General features: G+C 42.2%; 1 protein-coding gene across 5 annotated transcripts in view; it reads left to right on the top strand.

Moving 5' to 3' along the window:
- The window catches only part of MICAL2 (microtubule associated monooxygenase, calponin and LIM domain containing 2), a 220,576-nt gene extending 199,429 nt beyond the window's left edge, over positions 1-21,147 (top strand). For all 5 annotated transcript variants that reach the window (XM_058545997.1, XM_058545992.1, XM_058545993.1 and 2 more), the window contains 3 exons: positions 11,803-11,902; positions 15,977-16,050; positions 19,251-21,147. In XM_058545997.1, the coding sequence (XP_058401980.1) occupies positions 11,803-11,902; positions 15,977-16,050; positions 19,251-19,435 (359 nt within the window). In that variant the 3' untranslated portion in view covers positions 19,436-21,147. The remainder of the gene's footprint in view (positions 1-11,802; positions 11,903-15,976; positions 16,051-19,250) is intronic.
- Positions 21,148-22,976: the final 1,829 nt, after the last annotated feature.

Below are 22,976 nucleotides of genomic sequence, written 5' to 3' on the forward strand. Positions count from 1 at the left end.
ACAAAATAACTAACAGATGTCAATGTCATACAAAAAAATGGGGGGAGAGAAATCTAGGAAACTGTTCTAGGTGAAAGGAATAGAAAGAAATATAACAAGCATAACGTTTAATCCTTTAAGTTTAAATTTTTTCAAATAAAAAATTGAAGGGAAAATGACCAGGGATGTATTTTTAAAAAATAAAGTAAACAGAGAGTTTAGAAATGAAAAATAAATTCGTTGAAACTAAAAACTCAGCAAATGCACTAAACAGTAGCTTAGACATAGCAGAAGAGAGAATTAGTGAATTGGACAATTATTTGAAGAACGCACCACAGAGATAGAAGGAGATGGAAAATGTGAAAGAGTAGTTCATAGACATAGAATGAGAAGGTCTGGTATATGTTCAATTGGAGTACCAGAAGGAGAGAATAGAGAAAATTAATGTTGGGTATTATTTGAAGAAATAATGGCTGAGATACTGCAGCAAAGTATTTAGAACAGGGCCTGGAACCAAATACATGCTATATAAATGTTAGCTTTATTTTTTCCAAAATGGATGAAATACATGAATCTACAGATGCAGAGAGCCCAAGATACAGAAATCAGGATAAATTTAAACTAAATATGCACTTACCTAGGCACAATGAGGTGAAAATGTAGGACACCAAAGGCAGAAAGATGATCTTAAAGTGGATAAAAAGAAAAGATAATTTATCTTAAAAAGGAACAAAATTTGTGGTAATAGTCCTCTTCTCAACAGCAATAATGGATGTTAGAAGACAGTGGAATAATAGTGTCAATCAACTGAAAGAAAATAATTCTCAAGCTAGAAAAGTACACCCAGAAAAACTATATTTCAAGAACAAATGCACAATAAATATTCACTTAAAAACAAAGTGAACTATCTACAAACACAATTCTGGGAAATAAGGAAAAAAATAAATAAACCCAAAAAGAGATGATCTGAAATATGCAAGAAGAAATGGTAAATGAAAAAAATAATAAGCACAGAAGTAAATCAAATAAACATTGTCAGTATAAAATATTGTAGTTTTTTTTTTTAAAGATACAACTAAAATACTGGACTAAAAAAGATGTAAGTCAGGAATTGAAAAATCAGAAGAAAAGTGTTTCAGAGTCATTATATTGTTTAACAGGGGGCTAAGATGTTGATTAAGTTTAGACTTTGTTAGGGTATTAAAAATACCTATTTAAATTTTCAGTGTAATCGCTAAAAGAATAGAAAAAAATGCATAACTTCCAAATCAGTTGGGGGAAACAATAAGAAAAAATAATCAACCAAACCAAAATCCTGACTCAATTCTAAATAGAAATTTAGAAGCATAGAAAAAGATAAAAAAGATACAAGGAAAGACAGTAGAAACAAGTCCAAATATCTCAGTAATAGTAATGGTAGTTAAACAAAACAACACCCAACTATATACCGTTTAGCAGACACAAACAAAACATAAATAAATAGAAAGGTTTAAAGTAAAAGGATGACAAAATATACACTAACTCAACAAAGCTGGGGTAATTATATTAAAAGCAGATAAAATATGCTTTAATGCCAAAACTGTGATTAGGAATAAACAGGGCACTACATAATTTTAAAATGATCAAACTCACCAAGAAGATATGACAGTTTTAAATGTGTACATATTGACTATAATATGCTCAAAAATATATAAAACAAAGAAGGTAAAACTCCAGGGAGAAATTTCTACTATATCATGGCAGATTTTAGTACATCTCTCAATTAAAGATAGGCAGACAAAACATTAGTATAAATTTGAACAATGCAAGTAATAACTTTAACGGACATGTATAAAACCCTGTACCCTCAAATTAGGGAATGTATATTCTTCTCAAGTTCTCATGGTGACTTACAAAAATTGACCATATTACTTCGTAAAGTAAATCTCAGAGAATCTATGTTATACAGACCACATTCTATACTATAATGTAATTAACGTAGAAATCAATAACCAAAAGATATTTTTTAAAACTGTGCATTTGGAAAGTAAAAATATACATTTCACATGGATCAAGGAGAAAGTCAAATGGATATTTAAAAAAATACATGAAAATTTAAAATGTACTAAACATGAAAAGGAAAACAGTGGATCAGATCTCTTGGGATGCAGTGAGAGTGGTGCTTAGAGGTGTTGCCTTAAATACTTTTATTAGAAAAGAAGAAAGGCTGAAAATTAATGAGCTAAGTGTCCAACTTAATTTAGAAAAAGAAAAACAAAATAAACCTAAAGAAAGAAGATAATAAATATATGAGCAGAAGTAGAGAATAAAGATAAAATAGAAAGGGTCAGGCAAGTCAAATGTTGGTTCTTTGGAAAGACTCATAAAAGACGAAAGGCAATCCTCTTAAACTAATTTTAAAAAATAAGATAGAAGAAATAAATAAATTAGGAATGAAAAGGCCAGACATAACCACTGATATAGCAAAGATTCAAAAAGATAAAGAATATAATGAACATTTAATCCAACTAATTTTAAAATTTGGCAATCTAAGGGTGACTTAACAATCACCATGTTACCAAATTAAAGAGGAAAACCATACGGTCTTTTAAATAGAAGAAAATATCATTTGACAAAATTCAACACTTATTTGGGATAAAAACTTTTAGCAAAAAAATAATAGAAAAGGATAGAATTTTCTTAATTTAAAAGATATCTTCCAACAGGAAACATCATTGTTGAATGGTAAAATATTAGAAGCATTTCTTCTAAAATCAGTAATAAAGGAAGGATGCCTACCATTACCTATTCTGTTCTACATTGTACAGGAGACCTCAGCCAGTACAGCAAGACAAGGGAAAAATAGCATAAGGTTTGAAAAGGAAGAAACAAATTTTTGCTGTTTCCAGATGATAGAATTATCCTCATGGAAAACCCAAAAGAATGTACAGATAGGGGCCGGCCCCGTGGCTTAGCGGTTAAGTGCACAGGCTCCGCTGCTGGCGGCCCAGGTTCGGATCCCGGGCGTGCACGGACGCACCGCTTCTCCAGCCATGCTGAGGCTGCGTCCCACATACAGCAACTAGAAGGATGTGCAGCTATGACATACAACAATCTACTGGGGCTTTGGAGGGAAAAAATAAATAAACAAAATCTTTAAAAAAAAAAAAGAATGTACAGATAAATGTTTTTTGATGAATAAGAGCCTGTGATTGGATATAAGATCAAAATAGAAAAATCAATTTCATTTTTGTATCTCAGCATCAGTTTCTAGAAAATGAAATAACAAAGAAGTTATTACTTACATTAGCATAAAAACATAAGGTACCTAGGAGTAAATCTAACAAAAATGTGCACAACCTTTATGAAGCCAATTTTAAATGTTTACTGAAAGCCACCAAAAGATCCAAACATAATCTCACATGTGAAAACCTGACATAAGCCTGCAGTAGCATTGCAGATCACAAGAAATCAGTGGCTCTGGGAAATTGGTTTGGAAAAAATACAGGAAAAAATGAAATGGAGGCTTACCTTACACCATACAAACAAATCAATTTCATAAAGATTAAAGACTTTAATATGAAAAATGAAACTTAAAAAGTTAAGAAGAATCTTTTTGGGGGCCGACTCTGTGGCCTAGTGGTTAAGTTTGGTGCACTTCACTTCAGCGGCCCAGGTTCGGTTCCCGGGTGCAGACCTACACCACTCGTCGGTGGCCATGCTGTGGCAGCGACCCACATACAAAACAGAGGAAGATTGGCAACAGATGTTAGATCAGGGTGAATCTTCTTCAACAAAAAAAAAAAAAGGAGAATCCTTTGACCTCAAGTCAGAAGTGTATAGACACTATAAAGGAAAAAAAAGCCACTAATGTAGAAAATATATTTGCAATGTGTAAATGCACATATATATATATATATATTTTTTCACATATAACCAAAAGAGAATCAGTATTACAGAACATGTAAAGAACTCTTACAAATCAATAAGAAATAGGCAAACAACTCAATATAAAAATGGGCAAATGATATAAATACACATTTCAGAGAAGAATACTCATTGGTAATTAGGAAAATTTGAAGTAAGACTACAATAAGAAACTATTTTAAACCATTAAATTATCAAAAAGTATTAAACATGATAAGACTAAGTATTTGGCAAGGTGAGGAAGAAGGGGAGCTCTTATTCAGTGTTAGTGGGAGTGGAAGCAGTCACAACTCTTTGGAAAACAGTTAGCCTTTATGCAGTAAAACTGAACATTTGCATGCCCTACTACTCAAGAATTTCATTCCTAAGAGCATATTCCAGAGAAACTCTTCTCCACATGGACCAGAAGACACACAAAAGAATGTTCATAGCAGGATCATAGATAATAGCAAAACACTAAGAACGACCCCAATATCCATTAACAGGAAAATGGACAAATTGTGGGATAGTTAACTGTGGCATATACAACTGAATGTTATATATACAGCAGTGAAAATGAATGAGCAACATGATGCATTTTAGAAACATAATGTGGAATTTAAGACAAGCGTGTTGCAGATGACTACATACAGTATGATATTATTTCAATAAAATTCAAAAGCAAGAAAAACTTTATGATGAATAGATATGTAGCTAAAAGCAAAGCAGAACTCAAAGGTGTTTTAGAAAGGAAGGACCAGAATTTTTGTTTTTTAGCTGCAGCCTCTGGCTCCCAGAAAGGAACTGCGAGTTACCTTCCACCATCCTGGCTTTGTCAAGACTGAATCAGGCCAGAGCCACAGAGCAGCTTTCTGGATAATCACCATCATATGTAAAGAGCCTGTGGGAGGTCAATATACCCAGAGCACTGGAGAAGGCCTGGCTAGAGATTTAAATGAAACAGGCCTGTGGATGAGCACAAGAGCTAAGAGCTGACCAGAGATGAGAAAACTAGAAGCAGGGGCTGAAACCCAGCCAGTCTGGGGGGGAGATGCCCGGCACAGTGCTTCTGAGAGGTCTGGTTGCAATTTCTCTAATGCCCTTTCATGCCGCAGATCATCAGTGAGGATGTTGAGGGCAATGACAAAATTGGAGCAAACACCAAATTAGGCCATCTCACAGATTCTAAGAAGGTGGAAATCACATCTGAAGAATTAGATCCTTGTGAACCAAACAAGACTTAACTTGGAAAAGCACACACTAATACACAGAGAAGTATTCAGCATTACCGAGGAAAGAAAATGGTTAAAAAGCCATGACTTTAAAGAATATATTGTTCATTTATTGTCTGTTATTATTCACTGAGAAAAATCATATGACCATTAAATGCCAGTCACTCTAATATAAGCAGGGACCAAGTGTTGCCAGGCTAGGTGGTTTGAACTTGATTGTGGGAAGTTATTGAAGAATTTCAGTATGGAGTGACAAAATTTGCTTTGCATTTGAGAGCTCACTTAAGGAAAAGTGAGTCAATTAATATGACTCCATTAATATAAAGTTGTTTTGTGTTGAGTTTTATTTATTTCACTTGAGCAAGTGGAATCCTTGCATTTTGTCTAGGAAAAAGCATGATATGAGGGCACAGGAACAAATGAAGAACCAGTTGATGGTGGACACAAGCAGAGGTGGCAGTATGGGTTAGGTAACTGGACTATTCTAGTCACAGCTGGAGGCTGCTCGCCTTCTGGCTGCACCATTTTAGCTGCATCCTGGTTCCTGGATGTAAAAGTCACATCCCTGCCCTGGAAGGGCTTTCAGTTCAATAGCAGCCATGGGACCAGAAGAGATGTGGTTGAGCAAACCATCTGTGTAGGCACAGAGTACTGTCAAATCTTCCCAAGCAAGTGCTGATGATCCAGCCAGCCATATGACCTTTTCGTTTACATGAGGCCAATAAAAGAATAAGTATTTAAGAGTTTTTATTAACCTCAAATGAAGTTACAAGATAAAGTTTAGCCATGTATAATCAAGTCAGGGATTACACTCTAGCTGAGTTTTAAAGACGAACAGAAAATAATCCATATGGAAGTATGGCACTAGACACTGGAAGAAAGGACAACGTATTAATAACAATGGTACAGTTTATGGAATGCTTACTATGTGCCAAGCACTATGCTGAGCATTTTACACACATCATCTCATTTAATCCCCATAACCAATTTATGAGGCAGACTATCAGCATCCTCATTTTTCAGAGGAGGGGACCAAGGCAAAGAGATGCAAGGTTAGTTGCCCAAGGTCACACATTTGTAAGTGGCAGAGCCAGGTCTGATTGATCTCAGAGCCCCTGCCCTCTGCCCTGCCCTACTGCATCTACACGGAGAGGCGATGCTGGTTTAGACTTCATCAGGACCTACAAGGACGCTATCTGATGGGAGGCAGTGAGTTGATGGAAATCATGAAGCAAAGTCTCAGTGCATTGTTGAGGTTGAGAGCAAGGCAAGTCTGGGCTGGCCACAGTCCACCAGTACCCAATGCTTTAAGAAGGCAGATTCCCTAAAATCTGATTCCATGTTCGAAGATCCCCAAGAGGGATTTTGACTATCGAGGAAAAGAAGATAAAAAAATGAACTGTAAGCTATAAAATTGCAAATTATTCCATTGAAAACAGAAAATTTGATTGATTGATTCAGTTCAAACTGTGTTTGTTGAGTAAAGCATCAGTAGAAATCAGTGTGGCTGCACAGGGAACTGTCTAATGGACCAGATTTTAGAAGGACACGTAAGATTGAAAAAGCGATATGTAAGGCAGGATAAAAGTCTGGCTAGAACTTGTGGATATAATGCAGCAAAGAGGCTGAATATGAAAAACAACAATAAAAAATATTCTAAAGACAGCAAAATAGTGCCTTTAAAGCTGTTTCTTTTGGATTGGGAACAAGGAAAGGATGGGCCCAGTGCTGAGGCAGATGGTATAATGTTACATGATGGGAAAAGGCAGGATTTTCAACTCTCAGCTTTTCTGTTTTCTTTTTCAAGGAAAATGACCCTCAATCTAGAAGTGTTAAACAAATATCTAGCAGAGGAAATGGAATCTAGATAGGTGAGAAAAATGGGAGAGCAATAAATGCAGGTTTCTAAGCCCAGGTGAAAGATGATACATACATAGAATAGTGTCTTGGATGTGGCATTACTCAGTCAGAATTTGTTGAATGAACTGAATTAACTCCCTGGTGTTGAAATAACTTGCAGATATAACCTCAGTCTTTGAAAACTCATGAAGAATTCCAGAACCAAAAGACTAGAGATGAGTACATTTTCGACTTTTCACATGAGAAAGAAACATGGATTGTGATCCTTGTCAAAATTCTGGAAGGGATTATTAAAAAAATTGTGAATAATTAGAAAGAAATTTAAGGATTACTAAGGAACCGCTGGTGTTTACTGAGAAGGTGTGAAAAACAAATGTCATTCCCTTTTCTTGGTGGAGTTGCAGAGTTGGTAGTGCCAATGGACATGGCAGACATTGTGAAGCTTGATTTCAGGAAATTATTTTGTTATCAAAGTTTCCTGTGACAGCCAAATAGACAAAGTAGGCTGGATGATACCAGTTAGGTGCATGCGCTGAGTCTATAGAACAGTCTCACCCAAAGGCTGAGAAAGGTCCCTAATGGGCCAGATGGCTCTGTTCTTGGTTCAGTCCCATCTGACACTTTGTTTTTCAATATCACTTAAAGATATAGGATGCCCATTTATCAATTCCTCAGAAATCTCAAATCTAGGAGAAATGTGTCCAGATGGATGAGATATTCAAAAGATTTTCCTATGATGGAACAAAATAAACAAGATGATATTTAACAAGATTCATATAAAGTCTTGAATTAGGTTAAGAAAAAGATCAGTTGCACAAATAGAACACGAAGGCATCAGACTTCACCACCACTGTGTGGAAAGACCAGATTTGCAAAATTGTAAGAGCCAGGTGAAGACACAGCTGCTGAAAAGACTTCTGCAGTCCCAGGGCACAGGCTGAAGGTGCCAGAGAGTCTCTCCACTCTGGCCTGTTGATACTCTGTTTAATTCGGGACTGTCCTTCAGCTTCATCCTGGAAAGTTAGAGGGCCAGCAGAGGTGGGCAGCCCTTTTATGACAAAATGATAAATGACCTGGAGGTGCTGACTCCGAAAAAAGAACACTTCAGTGGATCATGAGACCTGTATTCAAATATCTGAATGTCTTTCACGTAAAATATATAGTTATGTGTTCTCTGTTTTCCTCCAGAGGGCAAAACTGGACTCAGTGGCTAGCAGCCAACCCATCGAAGACAATAGAAAGAAGTTTTTCAATACTTAGAGTACACACCCTACAGAGGGCTTCTTGGAGAGCAGGGAATTCCACCATCACATGGAGAGTTATAGTAGAGGCTGGAGTGGTGGGGAGGTAGAGGAAATTCCTGCATGCCTCCATGACGGGAACAGATGACCCCTAAGGGCTCTTCCTTCACATCACGTATGCTGTATGACTTGAACAATGACTATCACTATTTACTGAGCTTACACTATATGCCAGGGCTGGGTTAAGGTCTTTGTGTGCACAATCCCACTGCATCTTCATAACAGATGCGGCTCAGGGAGGCTATCTTAAGTGTTCAAGCCCACACAGTGGTATGTAGAAGAGTGAAAGTTGGCTCCCAAGTCTGAGTTTAAAATATATGCTCTTAACTTCTATGTTATATGTGATCTCTGGTCTATATACTTCATTCTTTCATTCAACATCCAATGCCTGGTTTTTCACTTCCTTCTCTCCCTGGAAAACTCATACTCATCCATTTAGACTGAGTTCACCTGCTCTCTCCTCTCTGTGGCCTCCCCCACTTCCTCTACACAAGATTAGTTGCTTCCCTCCTGTGTTGAACAGCAAGGGGGCACTGTATGCTATTTGGCTATACAGAGTTTGTCTCCCCCACTGGAACACAAGCTCCCAGTTTCCTGAAGAGCTGGAACCAATGTTTATTCATCCCCGTCCCTCAGCACCACAAACATTGCTTAGAAGATGTTGGTATTCAATGGGTTTATAAGTTTATTCGTTCATTCATTCATTCATTCAAGAAACCTAAGAAGGATAACATCTTACTTACTTCCCTCCCTCCTCCCTCTCCCAGCTTTAATCCTTCCTGTATGACACTCCACATATCATTGTCTTACTCAACCACCTGTAGTGTCCCTTTGTGTTCTACAGCATAAAGCACAAGTTCCTTAGCATGACATCCAGGGGCCTCTATGATAGATCCTCATACACTCCCAGGCCTCATCATCACCCCTCTCTGCATCCTTAGCCCTTCCCGATCTCTGTCCCCATCACCGTCTAGTCCATCCCCTCATCTTTGCTCATATTGTTCCCTCTTCTTGGAAATCTCCTCTCCCATCTTCATTATTTCCTGTCAAAGTGTTGTCCATTCTTCAATGTCCCAGTTCAAACCCACCTCCCTCAGGAAGCTCAGCCTCACACCCTGACCAGGAAAACCCTTCCTCCAACCTCACACCCTGACTGGGAAACCCCGTCTCCAACCTCACACCCTGACCAGGAGAACCCCCTCCAACCTCACATCCTGACGGGGAGAACCCTCCCTCCAACCTCACACCCTGACCAGGAGAACCCCCTCCAACTCACACCCTGCCCAGGAGAACCCCCTCCAACCTCACACCCTGACCAGGAAACCCTCTCTCCAACCTCACACCCTAACCAGGAAACCCTGCCTCCAACCTTACATCCTGACGGGGAGAACCCTCTCTCCAACCTCACACCCTGACCAGAAGAACCCCCTCCAACCTCACACCCTGACCAGGAGAACCCCCTCCAACCTCACACCCTGACCAGGAGAACCCTGCCTCCAACCTTACATCCTGACAGGGAGAACCCTCCATCCAACCTCACATCCTGACCGGGAGAACCCTCCCTCCAACCTTACATCCTGATGGGGAGAACCCTCCCTCCAACCTCACACGCTGACCAGGAAACCCTCCCTCCAGCCTCACACCCTGACTGGGAAAACCCCCCTCCAACCTCACACTCTGACCAGGAGACTACCCTCTCCAACTCACACCCTGCCCAGGAGAACCCCCTCCAACCTCACACCCTGCCCAGGAGAACCCCCTCCAACCTCACACCCTGCCCAGGAGAACCCCCTCCAACCTCACACCCTGCCCAGGAAACCCTCCCTCCAACCTTACATCCTGACGGAGAGAACCCTCTCTCCAACCTCACAGCCTGACCAGAACTCTCCCTTCTCTGTATTCCCAGAGACCTTTTGTACTGCTTTGTTGTGGTAACAGTTTTCTAATGTTCTATTTTATTCTAGCTTTTTGGGTCCATCTGATCCAAAAGATTATCTAGCAATACCCTTTTCCACAGGCATGGTGCCTTACTATCTCCAAATTTCTTGTGATATGTAGCATTATCTATCACTGTATCCCCAGAACCTAAGGCAGTACCCGACACCTATTGGATAAAGAGGTGTGAATGGATGCATGAATGAGTGAATTCACCAGAAGTCGAGATCTACATTGTGGCACTCTTCTGCCCATTAACTAACTGTAATTTGGAGTGTTGTGTATAAATCTCTCTGGGCCCTTGTTTCCTTATCAATAAAAAGATGGCCAAAGAGACAGGGAGAAAAGGGAACTGTTTTTATGGATGGCTTGCTCTGTGCAAGGTGATGTGCTAGGGGCATTATTTACCTGACATGCCCACGAGAGGGAGGGAGGGGAGAGGAGGAGGGGGGAGTGGTACACATCAGTGAAGACAGGGGCTTCGGATAAGGCTCCCTTGACTTCAAGCCCTGGCTCTGCTGCCTGCTGACTGTGAGCTTGGGCAGTTACTTTCATCTTTTAACCTCTGTTTCTTCAGCTGTCAGGTGGTGATAGTGAGGGAACCTGCTGGTGAGTTTGTTGTGAGGATGAATGAGATGCTGCATAATAAACAGTAGCTCATTATTATTATTACATTGCCTGTGTGCCTTACTGTTCAGTTTAACCAATGAAGAAGCAGAGGCTCCAAGAGGTTAAGCAACTTGCCCAAGGTCACACATGTCTTCTGTCTGCACTGTTTTCCCCTCTGCCTAGGGGACCCTCCAGTATAAATCCTTCTAGAATGGCCATGAGCTTTGCAATACAGCCTGTGTTCTCACTTCAGGGTGAAATACTAGAAAGCTACCTCCGCGTTGCTGTTTCTCAAAGATGCCCAGATTTTAACATTTTAGTATCTAAACATTTAGCATCTGACATTGAGTATCTAAAAGCAGTGTCAATTTTCTCATGGTTGTTCTTCTGTTTCATAAAGGTCATCATCTAAATTATAAGAATATATGGATATAACTTTCTCCCTATGAGATTCAAAGCTAATAACATTTGTTTTCATCATTTGGCTTTTCTTTGTGGAAAAAATAAAAATGCCAATCCCCACTCCTCTATGACCAAATGTGGTGTGAGCTTCCCTGCCCCATGAAGGGAGCCGCACTCCACCTGGGCACTCAGTAGGCATTTGATTTGGGGGAGAGAAAGAAGGAGGGGAGATAGTAACCAGCAGACTTACTAGGGTTTTCTTTGGTGGAGGATATGAGGCACAAACATACAGAAGCTTTGTGGAGGACATGCAAGTAGGCAGGAAAAGTTTCATTTAAGGCAGGACAGGATCAAGAGTGTATGACCGTTGGACATGAAGCATTCATGCCCTCAATATCCAGGAGGACTGCCCCCAGAGCATGCACAGGTGGGTTTTATTTGTCATGCTCATGACCTTGAGGCATCAACAGGCTGTCAGGGGGCTGCCGCCTGCCGAGCCCTTTTCACTACAAATATGGCCCGCGAAAGTAGTTCCAAAGCAGTTTGATCATAGAGAGAGAAATACCAATCTCAGCCATTTGTGTTGATTTCTTAAACAGATTCAGACACACAGGATGAAGCGCAGCTTTTGCAGGAATGGTTTAAGCTGGTTCTGGAGAAGAATAAATTAATGCGATACGAGTCGGAGCTACTGATCATGTAAGTAAGGCAACACAGATGACTGAGTCCTAAAAGGTGGGAGGGGGGTGGCTCTCCCTCTTCAGTTGAAGCCCCAGGATTTTCTCTCCTTGTGCATACAGAATTGTGATTGAGGCAAATTGGTGTTTGATGTCTTGCATATCATGCCGGCATTAGTGCGAGGAATCTTCAGTGGTCTGTTCTCTCTGTGGAGTCCTATGGCTAAAATAGATTTCAGGTAATAGGTCTGGAGCTAGAGGGCATTTGGATAAGGTATTTTCAATCCATCCCTGTCCCCCAGACCAGGGGGGACCCACCTACCATCACACACCTGTAACAGGAGCACGTGTGGCTTCTGAGTACGGATCGCGGGAAGGGCCTGGTGAGACCTGCCTGGCCACCTCTTTGTGGCTTTAAGGGATTGAAGAACTGAGATCTGTCTGGCCGTCCTCTCTGAATGACGGGTGACAACCTGGCTGTGATATCAGAAAGTAGAGATGGATCTCATCACACTCTGAAAAAGTTGAAGGTCACTAACCTGTCACCATTCTGGAGGGAAAGAAAGTAACAATTAATATAAACCAACTAAACTCCACAAGTTGTACTGGGTCCTTTCACTCATACTGGCTCACCTCATTTTCACCCCAAACCTGCGAGGTAATTTTGGGGGCCTTTGAAGGGGTCTAACAAATTCTATTCCTCTTCTCTGCCTGGGTTCTGAACTAGATGAGAAATAAGACAACCGAGTTAATAGATGGAACATCAAAATACTGCCTTTATTACCAGTAAGGGCTAGCTGGGCTAACTATGAGAGCCAAGGGGGGCTTGCTACCTGTGTTAATTTCCTAAGGCTGGAGTAACACATTTCCACAAACTGGGTGGCTCATAACAGCAGAAACTCATCCTCACACAGTTCTGGAAGACAGAAGTCTGAAATCAAGGTGTTAGGAGGGCCTTGCTCCCTCTGGAGGCTCTGGGGGAGGATCCTTCCTCGCCTCTTCCAGCTTCTGGTGGCTCCAGGCCTCCTTTGGCTTGTGGCGGCATCACTCCAATCTCTGCCTCTGTCTTCTCTATGTGTCTGTGTCTTCTCCTCTTCTGACTCACATAAGGACACTTGTCAATGGGTTTAGGGCCCACTGGGATAACCCAGAATGTTCTCATCTCAAGGTCCTTAACTTAATTGCATCTGCAAAGACCTTTTGTCAAATAAGGTCACATTCACAGGTTCCAGGGGTTAGGATGTGGACCTATCTTTTGGGGGTCACTATTCAACCCACTACACTAACCAAACCCCAGAATTAGACATACTTACCTATGTAATCACAAAAGGTCATCCACCTGCTTGCTTCTTAGGGGCAAGGCTTTTACCCTAGACCAGTGGGTCTCAATTATAGGCGACGTTGCCCCCCAGGTGATATTCAGCAATGTCTGGAGACCTTTTTGGTTGTCACAACTAGGAGGTGCTGCTGGTATCTAGTGAGTAGAGGCCAAGGATGCTACTAAATATTCTATAATGCACAGGACACTCCCTCTCCCTCTAGCAACAAAGAATTATCCAGCCTAAAATGTCAATAGTGTCAAGATTGAGAAATCTTGCCCTAGACCTACGGCAAGGCTCGGAGTAATCGAGAACACACATCTGCTACAGGCAGGCTGATCCCAGGAGAGAAAGGGTGTGAGCTGAGTTCACCCAGTCTAGTCTCCCCTGGGGTGAGAGTGAGTAAGAGCGGACATGGGGGAGGAGGCCAGCAGCTATACTCATTGAGCTCCATTGACATGGAAGGAAATGCCATGAATGGGGAAGAAGGGGTCATCCGTAGTAATTATTTTTTTATCACTATTTTTCACATTATTGCACGTACTGAGACTAAGAGCAACTAAGTAATCTGTCTATGTCCACCTATAAAACCCTTTTTACACAATCATCCCATCTGCCTTTGGGCCAGGTCTGAATTATAAAATTCATTCAACAAAAATGTATCAAGCACATTCTATGTGCCAGGAACTGTGCTGGGCACCGTGGAAAGAAAGATGAATAAGGCCACCGTCCCCATCTTCTAGGATCTCATGGTTTCAGGGGAGACAGGCATGCAAACACAGACCATGATAATAATAAGAAAACAAGGCAAGAGCTCATGGAGGTTTGTAGAAGGAGCAGTCAGTGCACAGGGTCTGCCTGTGAGAGCTAGGGAGGCTGGCTGCTGCCGCTGCTCCTCAGTGACTGTGGCTTCCCCAGTTTGTCCACTGCAGAGGGACCTTTCTCCTCCAAAGAGGAGAACTCGGGCATGTGAGCTAGACAAAGGCGGATGGGAGCTCTGTTAAAGGACAGGTTTTAGTTTGGAGAAACGCCTAGATGAACAAGGATAAATGTCTTAGATTGGTGTGTCCATCCAGGTCCCTTGGGAAGTGGATGCCAAGACGGAATTAGAAGTACAAGAGATTTATTGGGGAAAATGCCTGTGAAGGATAAAGGGGAAAGGGAGCAGGAGGAAGAGGGAAATCTTCAGACCCCACTGCCGTCCTGATTCCTGGGAAAGGAGAAGGGAAGGGAGGAGAATTGGGCAGGAGGAGCCTCATACTGCAGTGCAGCCCCAAGGAAGTCTCAGCCAGGCCAATGGGAGTGCCAGAGCCAAGACTGCCCATCAGAGGAGTCCAGAGTGGGGCAGCAATGGCCTAGCTCTAGCCCCGCTGCTGTGCTTGGTCACTGGCTTGGACCTGCCCAGGGACATTGTGGCCTCAGCATGACAGTGAATGGATTCTGCAGGAGCACCAGCTCACTACTCTCCTCCTGGAAAGTTCTCTCTTGAAGGAAGTCTGAGTGGTGCACCCCCACTGGCTACCACAGTGGGCCAAGAGAAGTTCAGTGTCAATAGCAAAAGGCAGACTATTGAACAAGGCAGGGACCTTGGCCCAAGTGGTAGCAGCAGTAGTGATGACAGCAACAGCAGGGTAAAGCAAAGTGACCCCAACACTGTAGCAGATGCACATGCAGACCGCAGGTGGGGGCTGGAAGGAAGGCCCCATCGTGTGAAATCCAGGGACCTCTTCTCAGCCCTCACCCTCTTCAGTGATTCTGCAGCAACAAACGCCCTTGACCTCTCTCTTTTCTCAAAGCTTCCCTCTCTTCGTTTCTGTGATGCTGCATTTCTTGTTTTATCCTTCCAACACTTTGCTTGCCTCTTCCCTGGCTCCACTTCTTTTGTTTGGCTTCTAGATGTATGCATTCCCAAGCTTCTGTCTCCAAACCTTTCTTTCTCTAGAGTCTCCCTTTTAGGGATCACATGACTTCGACTATCGCCTCTGACCCCTGCCGCATCTGTGTGTGGTCCTCCTGTCTCCTGAGAACTCCAGGGCTGCATTCACAAAGGTTTGGGGGACCTCCACATCACCACATGGCATAGCGCATGGGCAGCTTACACACACTCACTCTGTGACATCCATGGGCTATCCCTGAACATTGAAAGGTCGAGAAGTTCCAATCTGACCTTCACTAAGGACCAACTTCGCTTCTTGACTTTGCTGTTCCTATTGTGGAAACACTGAGTCCCCAGCACCCCAGCTTGACTACTCCAAAACATCACCAACTCTTCTTTCCACACTCCTAGAACCAGATACCGTAGCTGCCTGAGTTTCATTGCCTCCACCTAGACAAAGTGTCTCACTTCTGTTTTCTCCTCCTTATTTTCTTGTTTTCCACAATCAGAGATTTGGAGTCTTTAGAGGTGATAGGTGAAATCATGTTGCCCCTAGAAGAGAAGAGTTTCAGATTGTCATTGTTTCTCCCTGGACTATTCTAGTCCTCTCCTCACTCTCCATCCCTGATGGGTGGCCTGAGTGGCCTTCCCAAAGCCTACTGAGATCCCATCACAGCCTTCAGTTGCTCCCCATCGTCTCCTGAGTCCAGCATATCTCAGCAATCCTTCTCAGCACCTCAGGGACCCCGGCAGCAGCAAAACCTTCAGTTTAGAGATGTTCTAAGACGCCGGTTTTCATAAGGAAAGACGAATGCCATGGCTACTGTCCATGGGCTTATTAGTCAACGTGACTACTCAACCCCCTAGTATTTACAAAGTTTGAACACTTTCTCGTCCCCAGGGCCCAAGAACTGGAATTAGAAGATCATCAAAGCAGACTGGAGCAGAAATTAAGAGAGAAAATGCTCAAGGAGGGTGAGTATGGTAACATGTTTGGGGCTCTTGGTGAAGACGTTTTTCCCCAGAAAGACACTTGAGCAGAGCATGCTGCAAATCGCAGAGTGGAGCATTGTCCTTGCCTCGCACGACCAGCCTGGGAGTCAGAGGAGAGCACCACGCCAGCCTTCCTTCTGCCGCCACCACCAGCACAGCCAGTCCCCACTTAGCTTCGTTCACTCAGGCTGTGGGAGCAGCATTTTGCTCCATCCCATGTGCAAAAAGGAACAAAGTCATTTATTCATGCATTCATTCACTTATCCATCCATTCATTTAACAAATACTCATTGAGAATCTAGTGTGGGCCTGGCATATGAAGAAGAGCAGCCCTGCCCTTGGTCTCACTGCGGAGACCAACACCCAGCCCAGTCCTCATAGCACAGCAAGATGAGGGCCATGACACAGGTGCTTTGGAGCACAGAGGAAGGCAGGCCTAGCTCTGCCAGGCGCTAGATGGTGAAGGAAACATCCCTCCCAGCCTGGGCCTGGCTAGGGCATCACACGTGAGAAAATTATTTCCACCATGTAGGCGGGAGTTGAAATGAACTCAATCGACATGATATACTGATTTATGCATTCATTGGCTCCAGCCAGCCAGGCATATTCATTCTATTTTGTGCCCATGTGTTTGTGGGGCCAGATCCATGCATGGCTTTCCCACATTTAGACCTAGGTCTAAAAGAACAAGGTAAATAATTTCTTTATACTTCATGGACCAAACATTGCACCCACCTATGGGTTGTCTGGTACAAGGGCAAGCACTTAGTAAATATTAGACACCATCATGATGATTATTTTTATTTAGGTATTTTATCCCCGTTTTACAGATTAGAAAACTGAGTCTCTGAGAACTTAAAAAGCATGCTCAAGGTAAATGATAGGGCCAAAATTTGGGAACAGATTACAACAGACTCAGGCGATCCTGTTCTTTCCCATATAGTAATGGTTCGTAGATTCTTTCTTTATAGCAACAGAATTCTATTTCTAACAAAATCCTTATAGGATTTTGCACTATATAGGACAGATAAAAGTCTTTTTTGTTGTGGGAAGGGGCTGAGATGGGTCCATTTACGACAAGCTGAAAGTGAAAAAGGAATTTTTTATTTTTCTGTGTTGATTATCAAATAAGGGGCACCAATACTGGAGTATGCCTAAATTAACAAACCATAGTGTATAATTAATATCTGATTTACACATCTGATAAAAATTTTAATTTGCACTGTTTCAGAATGGTAAAACAAATACCACCAAAGACTCCACTAGCCACCTTTGATTCTTTTTAAGAAAATTCTTACTAAGAAGTGATGGTCATACATTTTCTCACTTCTCTTAGGTGTACCAAAAAAAACAAAAACAAACATAGCTTCTTTATTTTGTCTGTACCTGAGCTCATCTTCCACAAAAGCTTCATCCTATTACTTAGCAAGGAAAAAAAAAAAAAAAAGAAAAGGAACTTGATTTATCCCTCTCTGGTAAACTTAGTCTGATGTAATCATTTAAACAGTCCCTGTAGGAAATGCTCAGTCTCTCTGGGATGAAAATATTCAGTCTCACAGATGGCCGCCCCTTCCTTCTGCTTTTCTCCCTAAGATGACTGCCAGGTAACGGGGAGAGGCAGGTCTGTGTGACCTTGCAGCATTAGGAATCTGTGTGGGTTGCTCTGACTCGTTGAGACCCCACATAGCTGTCTCCCATTGTTGGGCTGCTGCTCTCTCTGCTGGCACTTGCAGCTAAGGTGTGTGGCTGGTGTGATCCATAGCCTGGCCATTCTCTCGGCGTGCTTGGAGCCTGGTGGCCTTCCCTGGCTCACTCAGCCTTTCCTCAACACGTTCTCCACTTGCTTGGCCATACAGTGTACCAGACAGTCTCCACTGTGTGGCCACTTCACTCCTCATCATGGGGGATCCCCAAGGCAGGCCCACTGGCCAGCTACCTTTGGCAGCTCTGGGGCAAGTGGGTACTTCTAGGCTCCACATATGTGTGCCACACAAAGCAGATGGAGATCTGGGGACCCACACTCAGACCCTTCTTCTCTGCCCAACCACGAAGTACTGCCTCGTGTTTGTACACAGGGCACCCTTCCAGCTGGCTTCTTCCCAGAGTTCCCAACAAGGGGCAGGACAGGAGTCCTTGGGCTCCCACTGTTCCTGTCAAATGATATGACACTTCCTTCCCCCTTGGGGGCTTCCAAGGCCCAGAATGGAGAGCCTGGAGCACAGGGCTTCACCTTCTGCTTCTCCTTCCTCTCTCTTCTCCCGCCCATACAACATGAGGTGCAAAGGGAATGGTGCTTCTTTATCTTTCGTCACATGTACCTTCTTCCTGACCCGACCTCAAAACGAAGCCTGATGTGAGAGACAGTGGCACCGTCTCTGCTCCGGGATGGGCTCACCACCTAGTCCCTGGTGTGTTAAACGGAAGGGGCTAAAGGAATTTAGAGAAGACCCTCCCAAGGCAATAATCTGGTTGACGAGAGTTAACTCTGGATTTAAAATCCTATTTTGAGTGTCAGAAAGTCATTATTATCTGTTTCTTACTCTTTCCCTTTCCTTCATAACAATCTTGTTTCTTCCAGGCAATCTGATGCCTCAGGCCAATGAGGAAGAAGCTTCTATACTCAGAAGGGCAAAAGGGAAAAGTGTAGTCTCATCTGGAAACGTCCTCCCACTGGCCAGCCATAGCCTCACTTTGCTTCTGCCCGGTCTCTACCCAAAGGGCTGCAATTTGTCATTAACCGCAAATGAGAAAAGGATTCTCCTCATTGAAATAGTAGCCACTGAGGCAGATGGTTTACTTAGAAACTTTTCTCACAGGTTTCCTTGCTGTAGCTCAGACAAGTTTATGGAAAACAGGGGTTTTGTTGTTTTGTTGGTTTCTTTTTGTGGGGGAGGGGTAGTTGGGGGCGTTTGTGGGGCTTGGCTAGTATTCACTTCTTTTCTCACAAAGGGGTTTTCCCTGTTGCTTTATAAATACTCTCGAGATGGAAACTGAGCTGACTGCCGCACAAAGCACCACCTTTCCAATCTGAGGGCAGTTCCCTGGTGTTAAATTCACTTCCTTGTTTTCTCCATGGAAACGAAAGGGCAGAACAAGTCCAGAACAATCATGAATGCCCATGCCAAGAGCTCTCCTGGGGCCAAATCTTACCTGAGGCACAATGTTTTTCTTTTTCTCTTTAGAGAGCCAGAAAAACGAGAATGATCTCAATGAGGAGCAAAAAATATTCACCGAGATGATGCAAGTGATTGAGCGAAGGGACAAACTGGTAGATTCCTTAGAGGAACAACGCATCAAAGAGAAGGCTGAAGACCAGCACTTTGAAAGCTTCATATTCTCCCGGGGCTGTCAGCTGAGTAGGACATGAGCAGGCCTGGGGGCCTCTCCCTGGAAGCAAGCCGAGGACCAATCAGACCAGTACACCTCACACATGCCTGGTTCCTTTTGCAGAATTTGTCATACCTGGAACTTAAGTTATATCATACTGCAATATTTTTTTTAATTACAATTCTCTCATGTACTACAGCTGCCGAAGATCCTTCCAGAGATTATAACGAAGAAAATACAAAGACTCTTGAAATTGGCAGTCAACTTCAGCAGGTCTCTCTGCCTGGAGGTGACCTTGGCAGGCGACCAGCATTGTTTTCCCTAAAAAGTGACACAGAGGTAGACTTTCCTGCTGCTTTTATCATTTATCCTCCCAATTCATTAAGTTACACATCTTAAGATTTTTAAGAAGCTGCCTTTTCATTAACTATATCCCTATTTGCCTTTTTTGCATGGATGATCGGTGTCCAAATGTCAGGAAGCAGCACCAGCGGTTTAAAGATCAGGTTAATATTTAAATTGTGTTTCCAGAGAAAGAGGAGAAACCTTGAGATTACTGATTACATAAAACAAATAACTCATATAGCAGGTGTTAATTCAATCCAGGGTGAATTTAATTTACCAGGTGTATTTATAAGCCTTAATATAACATACATAAGCAATGAGAGTTGAATAGAACATTTGAGCCTTAATTTTACTTAAAAAAAGAAGAAAGAAAAAGGGAAATAAAACTTGAACTTCATACCGGCAGGATTGTTCATTTTCACCAAATACTGTTGGCTTAGAAATGCTTTTTGTTCTCAGAACACTATCCTTATGGCCCCTGGAACATACTGAAAAGCATTTTTAGAAAATGAATGATTTTGAAGTGCTTTGTTATAACTGTTGGTAATGGCAAAAAGGGAAACTCTTGCATTTGTTGATAAAATATTGGTGAGATTGGTGCTGTTGCTAAAATTAAACACACTGGTGACCCAAGACCAGGGATGCTTCCGTGGTGGTCTCCTCAGGTCCAGACAAAGACGTGTCTCTGAGACTCTCTCCAGGCATTGCTCAGGGACTCCACGGGACAAGGACAAACCACTTCTGACTCCAAAGCGGTGCTAAGTGCAGTGACCCCATTTACCAAATCCCAAATTGGGTCATGGAATTTTTATGACATTTTCAGTGTGAAAGGAAAGCTGGGAGCCAGAGTTGGTGCACTGACATGGGATTCCTGGGATGTTTCGATGGTTCATATGGGAACCAAGGAAAAGATTTTCAATGGTGATCGGTCGTCGTAAAGTATTTGACTGTTTTCCCTCAGTGGGATTCTTTGGAGATTCTGTCTGTCATTGATGAGAGCAGACTGTAGACCTCTTTGTTGGGTGTTTGGCCTCTCTCGTTTCTGCAAGTGTTTAATTAAATATGTCGTTGGACAGAAGGTGCTTTGCCACAGTTGGCTTTGGGGGGAGACCTCACTTTCCTCAGAAGAAGTTGACCCATGAACCACTTCTGTCTGAGATGCTGTCTGTGGGCACCAATCGGGCCAGCTGACAAGCCAGAAATTAGAAGTGTGACTGGATTTCCCGAGTCAGCCAACGTTTTGGGTGGTATTAAAATGCAGCCTTTCCATGGGATACCAAGTTCTGAAGGTTGGAGGTCTTTTTTCTTTTCTTTCTTTTTTTCTTTTCTTTCTTTTTTTTTTTTATTAAGAATCAGGTGTTGTAGTGCCTGAATTCTCTTATTAGGAAACATGTACAGGCATCTTTCTATCTATCTATCTTTCTATCTATGAAAACTGTGCCACTTATGGCTATTTATCTATTTTTATTTATTTGTATATTTGGTGGAAATTGCTAATATGGTTTTCCTCAGAATTCTGGTTTTCCTGTGTTATAATTTGGAGAAGACCTATTAGCACTAAGATATTGGTATATAAGCTATTTATCCTACAAATAACCCAGATGTTTGGGACAGTGAGTTGTATAGTATTAAAGATTTATGGAGATTGTCAAAATAATATTTTCAGCAGTCAGGCATTTTGAGATAAGACTACAGATTTCAAGAATGTTAACTCATTTTAAGGAAGAGATATATAACCTCAGTTTTCAGTCTAGAATCTGTAGAAATATTTAAGCCCAGTCTTTTCGGTCAGTTATATACAGGTGCATTATTTGGGGCTTGCATACATTTGACAGATGATGCTCAAATGTGTAGTGTCTGGGTTGCTATTATGCAAAAGAATTAATTGCCACTTATTTTAATTTGTTCCATTTCCATCTAAAAGAAAGATTCTCCCAAGAGGGCCAACAAAGAAGGTAGTTCTTGGCCCTAGTAGTCTGTTAATAGATGAGAGAAGACCTTGCTCACTGTCTTTTCCAAAGACTACGTTCTCTGGTTCCAGGCTGAGTCTTATCTGGCCAAGTTAAAACATACACCTCATACTTAGCAGCCTTCTGCTTACAGCAGCTTTCAGCTTTATTAGTACATAAAAATCGTTTCAATGATCCTTTCCAAAAGGACACAAATATTACGGCCGTTGAACTATTTTAAATGATTTCATTCCTTATTCACAACAGAGAATGTTCCACGACCCTCAAAATGTACAATACTGTACATTTTAAAGACAGTTTCTTTGTATCCAATGTGAGTAGGATGATGATGAAAACAGAGCCTTCGCTGTCCCATAAAAGAACACTTGTGATCAAGGCTGAACAATTTAGACCCCTGAAGGAGACATGAAGCCCCAGCCTCAGGTCATGTTTCATAGTCAGTTTCACACACCTTCTAAGTTAAACCGAAGGGCTCGTGATAGTTATAAGTTCAGAATTTTACATAAGTTGGACAAGAGGACAGTTCTTAAGCTTGCTGTCCCAAACCATTCATTTATCTGTTTAATAAACAGTCTCCGAATACCCATGGGGTTCTGCAACCCTGTGCTAGGTGCTGGGGTACAGAAAGAATATTATTCCTCCACTCCACCCCGAAATAAGTACAAAGATAAACAAGTATCCCTCCCAAATAGATACAAAGAACTATTTTTATTATAAGCATCACCCTATTCTACTCACGTTTATTTCATGCATAAAGACTTACTTCCCCAACTATTGTAGTGCTTCTTTGGCAATAAAACATAAATAAGTTCATGTTTATAAAACTGTGAAAAATAATATGAGGTTGTACTGTTTCATTTAAACCTTGACTTGGGCAGCGTCAGGCTGCTTGGACTCAATCAATGCTGAGATGCAGCATGTTAATTGCAACCGAGAAAGGAAGTGGCAGGTGTTTCCAGCTCTGATGAGCTGCAATGAAATTGATGTTTTCTGCATTCTAGAGGCAAATGACAATTCAGCAATGCCTGTCTTCCCAGGAAGCAGATTTACAGGTTTTTCCTTCCAAACTGAAAATGGCAGCATGTCCCACCCAGGTGGCTGATCAGAGAACTACCTCAGCAGGGCCGAGGTGGCAGGGGGCAGCTGGGGCTGCCACATGAACGGAGAGTGGCAGTCATTGGATGCGGTGAGCTCAGATGTGGGAGTTTATTGTAATGAGAAGGTTCACGTACAGGGGAGCGTGTACTATTTCACGACTGTTTATCT

Source organism: Diceros bicornis, chromosome 7 (genome assembly GCF_020826845.1).
Source record: "Diceros bicornis minor isolate mBicDic1 chromosome 7, mDicBic1.mat.cur, whole genome shotgun sequence".
NCBI classification, from domain to species: Eukaryota; Metazoa; Chordata; class Mammalia; order Perissodactyla; family Rhinocerotidae; genus Diceros; species Diceros bicornis.